This window comes from Phlebotomus argentipes, unplaced genomic scaffold (genome assembly GCF_947086385.1).
Source record: "Phlebotomus argentipes unplaced genomic scaffold, Phlebotomus argentipes genome assembly contig_15, whole genome shotgun sequence".
NCBI lineage: Eukaryota > Metazoa > Arthropoda > Insecta > Diptera > Psychodidae > Phlebotomus > Phlebotomus argentipes.
This window is the reverse complement of record NW_026776181.1, coordinates 8,435,725-8,449,790: the sequence shown is the minus strand read 5'-3', so window position 1 is coordinate 8,449,790 and position 14,066 is coordinate 8,435,725. Positions and strand designations below refer to the sequence as shown.

At 35.1% G+C, this 14,066-nt stretch overlaps 1 protein-coding gene across 5 annotated transcripts; it reads left to right on the top strand.

The window, feature by feature from the left end:
- The first annotated feature begins 72 nt into the window (after nucleotides 1-72).
- On the top strand, nucleotides 73-13,997 carry LOC132262796 (GTPase-activating protein skywalker). 5 transcript variants are annotated; one of them, XM_059762212.1, is made up of 11 exons: nucleotides 73-269; nucleotides 2,421-3,024; nucleotides 6,398-6,600; nucleotides 6,674-6,878; nucleotides 7,521-7,645; nucleotides 7,863-8,194; nucleotides 8,548-8,716; nucleotides 9,962-10,048; nucleotides 10,549-10,707; nucleotides 10,788-11,008; nucleotides 11,109-13,997. In XM_059762212.1, exons 2-11 carry the CDS (start codon nucleotides 2,892-2,894, stop codon nucleotides 11,248-11,250), a joined length of 1,776 nt encoding a protein of 591 aa, XP_059618195.1. In that variant the 5' UTR covers nucleotides 73-269; nucleotides 2,421-2,891; the 3' UTR covers nucleotides 11,251-13,997. The 5 variants fall into 5 exon arrangements, with proteins under 5 accessions (XP_059618195.1, XP_059618199.1, XP_059618194.1 ...); XM_059762216.1 differs by lacking the exon at nucleotides 9,962-10,048; XM_059762211.1 differs by lacking the exons at nucleotides 73-269; nucleotides 2,421-3,024 and adding an exon at nucleotides 4,752-5,851.
- Nucleotides 13,998-14,066: the final 69 nt, after the last annotated feature.

Sequence of the window (14,066 nt, the reverse complement as noted above, 5' to 3'; positions counted from 1 at the left end):
CTCTCAGCTAACTTCACAGCAATACCAACCGCGCGCGCGCGAGACTGCCGCGACCTCTGCCATGAATGAGTGTGATTGCATGACAAGTAGTCTCGCAGCCAAGTCGTAAACACGGAGAATTTTTATTGCTGTTAATGAAGAAATTACACTAAATCGCCCCCAAAGAGGTCAGCAAGGGGTGGATTTTGCGGAATTTCAGTGAAAATAGTGGCTTTTGATGTGCTCAAGTGAAGAGTGTCGCGGAAAAAGTCAAATCGCCATTTTTCGAGGTGAGAGACCATTTGTTTCCTGTTTTTGTGTGTTTATTCCACCCAAAGTTGGGGCGACTTTTTCCGTGGTGTGAAAAGCGCATTTCACACCACACTTTGCTGGTGTCACTTGGCCAAAATTGCAGCGATGGCTCCTGCAAGGGGCCCCACACATTCCTGGTGCTCCTCGTCACGCGGAGACAAGAGAAATGTGACGAGCCACTTTTTGTGGGTCGCGAGCATTGAAGTGCAAAAAGTTGAAGTACAGTACATAGTGTCATACTGGCGAGGAATTTTCTCAATAAAATTATCGATGGGAGATTTAATTTTGGCATCGTTGTAGGCTTCTTGTTGCTATAATTAGACAGTGAAGGTCATGGGTATCTGCAGTGATATTCCCAAAGCACTGAGCCGGCAAAAAAGTGCCCAAATGAGAGGAGAAAAAGAGTCACGCACTGTTCGATATCAGGAAAGAGGCTTAGAGCAATGGTGCCCAAGATCGTCCGGGAGTTTCCGTGGCAGCTGAGATGTCGCACTAATTGATATAATTGCTCGGTAATTGATTTGCCTTATCACCTGATTCGCCCTGTACGCTCGAAGACTCGCCATAAATCTTTCTCTCGATTATTTAATTCTTTCAATTATTGCGATAGTCGACTCATGCGCATATCAATTTTTTCTGCTGTACAATGTTTCCGGTCAATGTGGGAATCTTATTCTCAGACGAGGAGGCAAGGAAATTGATTTTCCCACTCAGTCCTTCGAACTGCGTCATCAGTTGCGTTCAGGACAATCACACTTGGCCTCAATATCGGCAAGTCACCTGATTCGACTGAGAAATCATCAAATACTCAACGCCCTGATAGCAGTTGCAGCACGAGAAAAGAGAGGGAGAGAGAGTGTGTGTTTGTACACAACATTAGGACACTATTTTTGGGATGTTCAGTAAATTTCCATGACGCAAAAGGGTTCAGCTTACACTCAGGACTCAGCCAAATAAATCCTCGTGATATTGGTTGAAAAAGCAAATGACTTCGTTATTGTTTGCAAAATTTCTTTAGAGGCTATAAGTGTTTTTTTAACGATCGCATAATTTGGAAAACATCCAAATTGCACTACCATCATTTACCGATAGTACCGTGTTATTGCTCATTTGGCTTCTGGTAACATTTACTGGCATCTTGTGTGAATATTCAAATAATTCCGTCATGTGAATATTATTATTTAATATTCCACAGCTTAAAATGAAGACAAATGTGTTAATTTTGATGGATTTAATATGATAATACAGAGGATGTAATTCACTTGTTAGAGGCTTAATCAAAATTGGCCAAAGTTAGGCTTAAGAATGTGCCATAATTATGTCATTCGTATGCCAGTGGCAAAGTTTGCGTCGCTTAACACATCATAAAAACCAAAGTGAAGAGTTAGACTACATTGTAGCAAGACTAGGAATTAAATGTTCTGATAAATTCGACCATTTAGGGATTGAAACTTCTCCATGTTTAAATTTCTTGGTTCATTTAGGCAATAGATAAATGTCTTTTTAATTGCAATGTTGAATATTTTCTCCAGCGCAAGAAAAAAAATTTGTACAATTTCAAATTTAGAACATTTCTGCCACGCATTTAAAGTGCAAATTATTTAAATTGTGTAACAACTTTATGCACGAGGGTCATGGACAAATATTATTGCAAATTGTCACTGCCTAGAGAGAGATTTGCGGTGTCATAAATGTGCATCTGTCGAGTTTTGCCTCGATCGCACGGTGTTGGAGATCAGAATTGTTAAAATGCACATATATGAAAATTCAACATGACAAGCAAGCCAATCTCGTCATGTGACTGTAACAGAAAATTATACAATAGTCTGACTTAGAAGTTGTTATCATTGGTGGCTTATCATTATGCTTTTAAGTACACATATAGGGGAAAAAACTGTTTGCTCGTATCAGAGTGTATGTATGAATCTTTGTGATAAAGAGCAGCAATGAAATTTTCTTTTCGATTAAAATTGTCTCAACAGTGCGAAGAAGTGACTCGGGGAGAAATAAGTATCTATTTTTTAAAAGTGACTGAGATATTGAATGTTATGATTGACTATGTGTAATTCATTGCACGTTGATTTTACAATTCAATGACTAAACTGCCTGTTTTCCACCTATATTTTCAGACTCGTCACACGATGCTCTTTGAAGATCTGACATAAATTGGACGCAAGCTGCCATGAGGTCGTCTTCCCATACTCGACCAGGGGTTCTTGTCTCCCCATAAATGCGAACGATATCACCGTATAGAGATTTGAAAAGTTTCATACCGCTAAGAAATAATTGAGTTTATCTCGCACAGTTGAGATTAAAGGCATATATAATAATCGATAAAATTGTCAGTCTAGTCAAAAAGTTGTTGCATTCTATTCCCAAATAATTGTGATAAGAAATAATTGAAGTGTATTGTTGGTTAAAACAAACTGACCTTTGGTGACGGAATAAGAAAGTGTGTCCATTTGTGTACATGATAAATGGCTAATGCTTATTGCAAGTGAAATAATCATAGTGTTAATTGTGTATTAAAGGCAGAACAGTGTGTGAGAAAATTCACAGTATTGCATAGTGAAGAATAAGGGGAAATTGCATTGGGAAAAATGCCGGCGAATGGCGATGCAGCGGCTAGAGCCGACAAATTGAGTGGAATCGAGGAAGAGGCCGACATGTACGATGCCTTTGCTCCTCACGTGGACACCAGCCAAATAACAGTTATCACGGATTCGCCTGCAGGTAAAGGAAGATTCAACCTTCGGAAAATGCTAGTTTTTCAATAGTCTCTATTCAATATCAAGCGCCGTCCCGAGATAAGCTTGGGTAGGTGTCTGATTACGAGTAATGACAGTGAAGAAGAATCATGCGTAACCCACCTAAAAATCCCCATTTTGTAGATTTATCAATAGGTTTTATGTAACAACGTTTCCATGTTTTTTTTTTCTTCTTCACTGAAATACAAGTATATTTAGAAGATGACAATAATAGAGGAGATAAAAATAAGTGATTTTGGTCAGTCAAAGTCAAAATATACCGGCAAATGATAAGGTTTGATTGGAATTGGTTTTTTTTTTGTTACCGACTCACTGGCAGTGAGACTTAAGAATTCCCATATTAGTCTGCACTGAATGAATGACTAATTGTACAAATCAATGAAACTCTTTGGAAATGTCTTTTAGTGTCACATATTCCAGACTTTACTTCAATAGTGTTATTTGCAGAGTTGTAAAGTCTGACGACACTGCAGTTGTTATTGCTACGTGAGGTCGTTGAACATCTCAGATAGAAAATGATTTACGGCATTATTTATTTGTTATTATTGAATATATTGATGTACAAAGTAATTTCGTTCAACTTGATATATTTTGCTGCATTTACTTGTAAATATAATTGCCATATACAACTCTGGCAACAACCACTATTTCACGTTTGCATAATAAGGAAGTTATAAGTATAAAAAAGACAAAACACTGTCGGTATAATAATAAACACACAATCGCTTAATAAGCATGTGCCTTGGCGTACGTACATTAGGGTTTCCTGAAAATTTGCTGGCATTTTCATTAATGAAAGTGCTTTGAAATAATGTATAAATGATTATGCTATCAAGTGGCAAAAGAGGCATGTTGCCATCTAATTGTTTGCCAATATAAATTATTGTTATTAAATTGGATAGCGCAGAACTCTGAACTGTGTGTCAAAAACTTATTGTTCTGCAAATTAAGAGATCCTATATTTACACATGTCTTGGTTATATATCAATGATAGACAATGAATATACATAGAGTAGAGACAATGAACATAAAACGTCGATGTGCATGTAACACACGATAATAATCTGAATTGTACATAAGCTATTTACCATGTACCTTGTACATTAGACTGATGCCGAACTTGCCTATGAAATACAACAATAAATTCATATCAGTCCAACAGTGATTATCTGCATGAGAGAGATAGCCAGAGAACGACGTTGGACTGAAGCAGATAGTGCTAATGTTAAGGGGTAAACATGATATGTCAAATAACCGATTTATTTATACTAATCATGTGGCACAGGGTGTTTTCTCATGAAATATATATTAGAAAATTCATTCAATCAATACATAAAGTCCTCTGACAGATCAATAAAAAAATGGATAATTTGACAATAATTATCAGATAAGCTGTCGACATTCAATTAAGATTAGATTACACTCTAATCTAACAAAGCTATACTGGCCAATTTGTGAGCACAACGTTTGCAAAGTGACAAAGTGCAAGTGTGGAAAAGAATCTTTGGGAAAAACTATTTGTTGGCTACACCCTGTTGGCATGCAAAGCCCATTGTAAATAAGGAATACATTTGTATTCTCTCCCTCTCTCACTCTCTTCGCATCACTGTAATGAACTGCTTTGATAACAAGTAGTCTTCTGTGATTGAGGAGATGTGAGTAACACCAATATATTTCAGTCGATCTCTCAACTCGGTTCTGAAATGATAGAACTTTTTCTTTCGCTCGGTAGACGCACGAAAAGAGATTCAGTGGTGTGATTAAGAAGTCAGTTTTCTTGTGGTTTTTTAATAAATAATTCAATAAAAGTTATCGCAATATAAGAGTAGACATTCGTACTCAACATATTTATACGTGATTAGATAATATATTGTTTTCTTTCAACCCATTTCGTATTTAATACAATGTGACATTAGCGACAATGATTGTCGAGAGCAATTTTTTGAAGCCAAATGAAGAAAGAGGCAACAAATGGTGGTGCATAAAGTGAATGGTGTGAGCTTAACATGTAAATAGAGACTATTACTATAGACAGAGTGCAATAAGTGCGCGATTTCATTCCTTTTAAAACCGACAATACCAATTTTACGTCATCCTGTATTTTGTACTAATTATGCTGAGGAATTTTACGGTCGTGCATAGTCACTGATCAAGTGTATTGAACACTGCAAGGAAATGAAACTTGTGTCGAAAAAATGATGTTAAACAAAATTGTCTTGTCAATTTAGCCTTTCCTCAATATATGGGAAAAAGTTTGAATTCTTGAGCACTGCTCCCATTTTTGCACTAATGAATAATTCATTGCATAATGGTGGATATCATATAGACGTCAATGCATACATACTTATAGATGGTTTCTGGTTTCTTGGAAAAATAGTTATAATTACTTTGCATTGACTTATCAATCTGTCGATGTGTGCGGAATGAATGGAAAACGCAATAGACTATTCAATCAAACGTGATAAATCTGGCAGACATGTGATATGTAGTGATAATGAAATATACGTTCTTCTCAATTGCAAAGTAGCAAGTGAAAAAAAGTCCAGCCGATCGTCTTCTATGTAATAAGAAATAGACTGTTGTGATGAATTTAGCTTTGTGATAGGCATCATTATACACATATAAATCTAAAATGGTGGCAAAATCTACAGCACTGAAAGAGTTCCTAACACTTGAGAGTGCCAGCAAAAGAAGTAGTGTCTACGTCGATCCTGATCGTGAGGTTTTCTTCGAATTACCACTATATATTCCAACAAATGAAAGTGTGACCAAATGCTTTAACTTGTTTGAAGGTAAATTTGACAATATTTAGGAAATGTGACGATAGAAATCGATTGAGTGTGAAGAGGATGGTTAGAGAAAGAGCGTCCAAAAAAAAATTCACATTGTATTTAAGAAGATCTAATCTAATTAGCGAAAATTGTGTGCGACCTTCAAAGATTTGTGTACATTTTCCATGATACTCTTGTATAATCTGCCTTAACAATTACTTTGGCAAATAATATGCATCATATCCACATTTTTGGTCTTTATCGGAAGCTGTATAGGAGTAATTATTTTTACTTGAAATTCTTTTTAGCTATTTTAGAGGTTAAAAGCATGGTCACTTTTGTGTGTTGACGGTAATTATTTAAGATATTTAAGAATACATTTTACATGAGAAGAGAATGTAAAAGAGCATATTGAAACAAACAGATTGGAAATAGAGGAAAAAAGACGTGATAATATTTATGACGATTGGCAATAATTTTATGTTATTACCTATTTACGACGGAAATTGATTGAAAAAAAATGCGATATGTGTTTTCCATATTTATGGGTTTGATTTCGAATTGCAGGGAAAAAAGCCACTTTGAAGACATTCAACGATGTCCAGCAGCTTCTGCAGCAGGGCAAAAAGCGCGAAGTGAAGACTGCAATTCGTGAGAATGCATGGCCAATAAATTCACCAATTAGATCGCAATTGTGGCCGGCACTGTGTAGTCAATATCAGAATGGAAAGAGTATGTTGGACGGATTCTACTGGGACATGGTTAATCAGGTGAATATTGACTGCGATGATTGATAATGAGAGTGACGCGGTGTAACTTGCGTAATTGCTCATTGGATTCCAGGTGTTTGGGACAACTGAACTGCCAGACAAACCTATTATGCTACCACCCTTTGTGGACTCAACCCACTGCCTTCCGTACCACTTGACGAGAAAAGGACGAGCCGTGGCGGATCGCGTAGTCAGTGTTCTTGGCTACGCGTGTCCTGATATCACATATAGCCCATCGCTTTATCCGATAACATCCCTGTTGCTGCACTTCATGTCGGGTAAGCCGAAGCAATTGTCAGTGATTCAAGCTGTAGACTTCTTTGAGTTAGATTGAACCAGATTCTTAATCAAGGGTCTTGGGCATATTCCACTGGGTTCGGTATTGAGAGCAGAAGCCGGCAGTGTAAAGCTCATGAACACAGAATTATGTGTCCGTGCGGTTATCTTGTTTTGACTTTTCACAGTTGAAAGTGGAAAATCACGACAAAGAGTCTCAATAGTCGAATTTTTTCCTACTCAATATTGTGACTGATTTATAGTTATGCATACATATAACATATATCATATATGTATGCTCATGACGACAAAAATGACAATCACAGCACACTAAGTATGTGAGATTTTTTAGTAGAGAGCTGTCATAGTGAACAATTCACACATTTTATTATTAGTTAAGTGATGGTACTTGCGAGAAATGTACAAAATTGCTTTCATACGCGAGAGTTTCTTTATGCTCTCATGCTTCATTTCCTGCAGCATGAGTTCGATTTTAATTGTAAACTAATCTGTCGAGGTGAAGCGCGCTAAAGCGTCTCAAAATTGCCACATTCGTCAGGCTGATTATATGAAATCATTCTATATACATTTCATTCTTGGTGAGTTTAATTATAAATTTGTTGTTTACTTGATCATTTTTACAGAAGAGGAATGTTATCACTGTATGGCAAGTCTGGTGGCTGCCAAAGAGAAGGTGTTCATCACGCAGACAAAATTACTACATGAAGTGACGTGGAAAACTGTGATGCAAATAGCTAAGAAGCACGCGGTAAATAAATCATTAATCAAATTTACATGTACAACACAGCGCGAAGGGGTGGAAAGAGGCAACGAGCTTTAGTCACTATAATCAAGATCACATTTTGGGCATTGAACGCATTTTGGGCCATATGTATTGACGTAATTGTTATTGAAAGTCAATACGAGTGGAAGTGTTAATTTGATAGGCAAATGCATAATTGAAGTTTGGCCTTTTACAATTTCAGAAGGCAGCAGTAATACATCTGCAGCGTCTGTGTCCTGGCCAGAAGATTGAGAGGATATTCATGGACTGGTGTTGGTGGATACTCGGCGGACTTCCTTTTCCGCATTTGGTCCGTGTGATGGATTGCTATTTCCACGAGGGAATCAAAGTATTCTATCGCGTTTCTCTTGCCATTCTGATTCTCTTCCAAAAGAATATCACATCGTCGAACTCAGAATGGAACACTGAGTCCCTGAAGAATGACATTGACAATGCAATACCCAAATTTTGCAAAGCGATTTCGGTCTCCCCGACAAAATTACTAAGGACAGCATTCAATATCAGAGCCCTCAGGTGAGAACGCAAAACACACATGACTTGATAATGTTTCCAAAACAGCTGATTGATTAATATCCCAATTTGCATTAATTAACATAAAGACAATGTGTGACTGAAATATTTTTCTGGCGCGCGATACATTCAAACGTAATGGAATTTTTTCCCAGAATGTCATATAAAGTGCTATTTTTAGACACTCTGTAGCTCCCCAATCTGAAACATTATCTTATTTTTCTTTCGCGATCTCTCGCTATTATGACAGAATGAAATTGAGTGCAATGATGTCTAATGTTGTGTGTTATCACAGTTGAACTCGATAAATATACTGTTCTTCTGACTGTGACTTTTCCTTTTGATTCTCTTTTCAGCTCAACGTATATTTCAAGGGTGTTTATTAAGACTGAAATGGTTCTTAAGAGTAGATCGGTTTTGAGTGGATCCAAACAACTGGTTCGATCGCGTTCTAGCGATAATTTACCAACGAGTCAATCGCAAATGAATATTCAAATGATGTCACACACTTTAACAATTCGAGAGGTAATTTTTTCGTACTCTTTCCCTCCTTAACCTTTTTAACGTCAAATATTTTTCTTAATATCGAAATACAAATTTATCTGTTATTTTGTACCTCCTCTTTGGAAGTGGAAGAAAAGATGATGAAAAAAGAAACATGAAAAAACATCACATTTACACATAATATTACTTGGTGATGAGGTTCTAAAGCCAGCCAGCATATCTATTATTTAAAATTAAATGTTCCTCTTTATCTGTTGCCTATAGAGAAAGTAATTAATATAGTTAGGAAGGTGCATCATAAAGTAATCATTAGTGATTAATGTGCAAGTAGAATAGACAGAAATAATTGTGGACTTTTGGGATTTCAGCGAATGCAGCAAAGCGAAACATGTCGCAATATGGTACGGGGTTTAGTAGTTACTTGAATTCTATTAATACTGTTCTTCATTTTATTAACCTACTAATCTCTTAAAATATGCCTATATACTCATTTAAAATGAATCAAAAAGCTGTACTGTGTTTTGTAAAGTGATTGATTTTATCAAGGTGTATTTATGTTTTGTCTTTCTGCCTATTTTCCCGGCTGGGACATTGAAAAAAAAAAAAGAACAGTGAGCGAATTGCTAGCTTTATTTTTCACTATTATATTCCATTCACAAAAGAAGCGTAAACACACCTTGATTGAATGTGGCATTTCATGTGTGTAAATTGAATATTCCATAATTACAGGACTAACTGATAACCACGAAATTCCGCTGAAGTAAAACCATACGACTTTCAACTCAATAAAAACATAATTTCACTTGCAAAGACATTGAAAATTTTTTGAAATCTTAATATATTTAAATACATTTGAGTTAATATTGCTTATTTGCAGTCTTTTTGTCGCTTTCAATCTGCTTTCTCAAAAGTGTCTTTACAGGTGAAATGTGTTCATAATAGCATGAGATACAGGATTAATCGTATTTAGATTGTAGTTAGGGGAAATTGATAAAACTAATCCAAAATGTTTCATGTAACAGAATTTACATAAACACACATATGAACAATTTAAAACTATTTGAGACAATAAGAAAAGCCTTCAAACGGATGTTTACTCAATGTATAACAATTTCTTTTCTCTCTTTTTCTTTGTGCTGCTTTTAATACCATTTGTCTATGTATCCTCCACTCTTTGTTCCTCAAACAAAACAATGACAAAAACCCCCACAAAAAAAATCAAAAACCTCTCAATAAAATTATTCGATGTGTGAAATGCACTAATAGGGGGCTCATTCCCCAGATGCAAGAGTCCTTGCAATGGGCGTTTTTCCCATTCAGACGATTAAAAGTCAAGTCCTAGATCAAGAGGATGTAAGTTCGAAATACTGTAATAGCACAGCACAAAATTTTATTCTTTAGTTTCACACTTGAAGTTTTGTATTTGCCATCTACAATATTTCTTTTGATTTCTTGATTTTGTAGATATGTGTAATCTGATATGCATTAGCGTACAACATAGTGAAAAAGAGAAAAAAAAGGTTTTTCTAAAGTTTGAAAGTCCTATTACGGTATAAAATATATGAGTAAATTTTGTTTCTTAAATATATTTTTAACTCTTATTGTTCAAGCTTTTCCAATCACATCGCAATTTATCAGTGTGTTTTATGCTTGCATGATTTTCATTTAATCCACAGCTTCACATCTTTAACACCTCTAATATTTACACTTTCTTTTGTTATTCTTTCTTCCTAATTTATACTTGCCTGTTGAATGGTTTTTTTTTAATTTATGTTATCAAACAATTTGACATAGAGAAAAAGTGTGTAAGATTTCAAAGTGTTGCGACTAAGTGAATTTCCTCACAACTCCAGCTTTTTACACTCTGGAGTTGGCTGCCAGTGCGGATCACGATGTATCAGCCGGTGCTTCTGTACACCACGGAAGAACATGGATGCTCATTGACAACGTTTTATGTTCGGGTGGAACAGCATGAGCCTACACTACTCATGATAAAGACTTGCAACAACGAGGTCCGTGTCTGTCAACGTGTGGCAGGAATTATGTCGCCTGGACTGTGATATAGTATACAATTTTGTCTGCTCTTCAACAGGTATTTGGTGCATATTGCTCTTCGCGGTGGTTCGAGAGAAATGTGAAGGATGACAAGGGCCAGAAGCAGGCATACTTTGGGACGGGCGAAACATTCTTATTCTCACTCTATCCAGAGCGCTCAAAGTATCCGTGGGTGGGCATTGATGGCGACACGAAGCACGGCCATGGGTCTGAATTGTTTATGGCGGCCGATGCGAAAATGATAACAATTGGAGGAGGGTAAGAGATTGTTATCGTCATCTATAATGATTTGTTTAAACTCCACTCTCGATTGTACTGTGAAATCAATCATTTTATCTGTGCGCTTGTTTGCTTACAGTGAGGGACAGGCCATTTGGATGGATGAGAACATTCGTTATGGCAAAACGGACAAGTGTATGACTTTCAACAATCCGCCGCTGTGTCCGTCTGGAGATTTTGAAATACGCGTCCTCGAGGTGTACGGCTTCGTCGGCGTGTAGAGGTAATTTTGGGGGACAGGTTGAATTCAACAGCTGTGGTCTAGAGTTTTGTGAATTTTAATGAAATTGGAGAAGGCTTCTACCGGGATATAGTTGCTGCAATATTAGTGATTAGATGCGAAAATCATTAAATCGATTACATGATATGCTGATGAGAGAATTGTTTCTTTATGTACAGATTTATCATCATATCTTTGTTCAATACATCTCTGAGAAAATCTATCTACCCAATAGCTTTTTCCGTTTGTACATACTTTCTAAACTTACATTATTAGGAATTGTGTTAAAAGAAATTTATTATGTTTATGAAACAATGTTAATGCGTGGGATGACGAGCGATGCCCTTTAGTTGCAAAAGAGAAGGAATGCAGCAGTGAATGGTCATGATGTGAGGCAATCACAACGAAATGATAGTCACATCGAACAGAATTGCATCGTGAAAGCGAAAGAAAATTGTTCTCTTTCCAATTGTTGTGCTTTCATTGATTGATATTTACAATTTTGCCCAACTATTTATTGAATAATAGCAAAACGAATTCAACAGATGATAGAAATAAATTAACATACGTGCATAAATAAGTAATTTTGCTGTGCGATTCATATCACGAAAGGATCATTGTTATATTATTTTTATGAATTGTTAAAACCAAAATTTTATTTACAAGGAAGTGACAGAAATTGAATAGCAAATAGCAAACATAATATTTATCATTCCAATATGCAAGCAAAAAATATGAATATTTTGAAATATCTTTTATTCTGTGAAAATGAGAATAACCTGGATATTTATCGATAAGAAGAGTTTACATTTTATATTAAGGATGTGAAAATGTGTATCACAAAATTTAGATTGTGTGTTTTAGATGAAAACAAACTCATGTATAATTAAGGAATTTATGTCCTCAACATTGAAAGAAAATGAAATGACATGTGAAATTATTTCTTTGCATACCAAGAAAAAAAAACTGTTCTTAAACGCTCTTGTCTGCGCTTCCTGTACCTGTTGATTCATCTGCTAAATTTGCTCTACTCGACACTTTCTGTAAAAGGTTGTAAATGGGCTTCAAAGTGCTTTTCCCTTAGAAAATTATTTATCAGTAGAAGAAAAAGAAACAGTAGATAAATACAGTGAGGAAGTAAAAGTGATAAAAAAAATAACTTTCGGAAGAAAGAATTCATGAGAAAATATTTATTCAAGACTGTTTCGTAGCAATAATAATTAAGAAAAAAATATCTATTTTCTCTCATTTTGGGATGCACTTGAACTTTCACGAAGAAGTGTTTTGGACATTAATTCCTTAACTTTAGCTTCTCTTTTACCAAGTAGATAAAGATAAAAAAAAATGTCGTAAAATCAATTGCTGAGAAAGAAACGAAAGTCTCTTTTTCATGAAGTATTATTTTAAGGAATATTGGATCAAATTGCATAATGCTGCAACATACTTTTCTCCAATAGTGTTTATATAATTAATATTTCTCCTCCACAAAGTATTACTATTGAATTTAGAATGATTTCATCATTGCAATCAGACGAGAAATATGAAATACAATAATCATGTCGCATTATATACGAAATATTCTGTTCACAGAGTTTACAAAATATATATTTAGGCTGTAAGATGATTGAAATATTCGTAGAAAATGAACATTTCTGTGGAACAATAACGAAAATGTAGCGTTATATCAAAATCATGCATACAATGTAATCCAGAAAATCAAAGAAAGTCATTTGAAGTTATCTGAAGGACTCTTGAAATTGACTAAGTGTTAAGGAAAGAATTCTGCATTTGCGAAAATAAATGTGAGACAAAGCATATATTACTAGTGAATTCAATAATTTTGCGGATTATGTAATCATTCAGTGTTGTTTGTTGATGAAATGAAACAAGATCTATATGTTATATTCACAATTTGACACTTAATTATTACATTAATGTAAATGTTGTCTTCTCAGTGTCATGTAATTGGTAAAACTTTAATCTGTATATTGGATGTTGGTGTATTTTCCGCTCTCTTGCTTTGACAGAAAAGAAAAATGATAATGAGAAAAAGAGAATTTGCATATTACAAGCATTTGTGGCGCGATGGAAAAACGCTTTGGAATGAAGATACAGTGAAAAAGAGCAAATTTATTATTTTCTAAAATATATGTGAAGTAATCATTGAGGCAATCACTGTGGTAAATAGCTGAATGCATCGCTAAAAAAGATTACACAGTGAAAATGCTTTTTCTTTAGGGAAATCAGCTTAAATTCAACAAATAGCAAAATGATTCTGTGTTCAAAATATATTCTTATATCTCTAGTCCATTTACACGAAAAAAAAGAAACACGAATGGCACAACATTTCTATTTTACTAATCTATGTTTATGATTATATTCTTTGTTTTTACTTCTTTGAATTATATTCTTCTATTCTTTTTGTTCAGAGTTATTCCAGTGAGAAAGAGAAAAAAAAATATAATGAGTTTGATGAAACAAATTTCATTGGTACAGAAGTAGATACAGATTTATGTTAGCATGTTAACGTGTAATTTATTGATAAATTTTATTTTATCCATAGAACCTTCGAAAGAAAATATTTATGAGGAAAAATATCTGCAATACAAAGTGAGATATACTGATTTGTAATATAAATGTTATGGAATAAAAAAGATGCATGACTAGTATTATTTAGAATGTACAATGAAAATACATATTATTCTCACAGAAGGAAGACGTTAGAGAAGAATAAAATTGTTTGAAAAAGCGTGTCTTTTATTTTAAGATGTCCCGCCAAGCAGAGAGCTTACGCGACAGAGCATGAGATTGCGACGG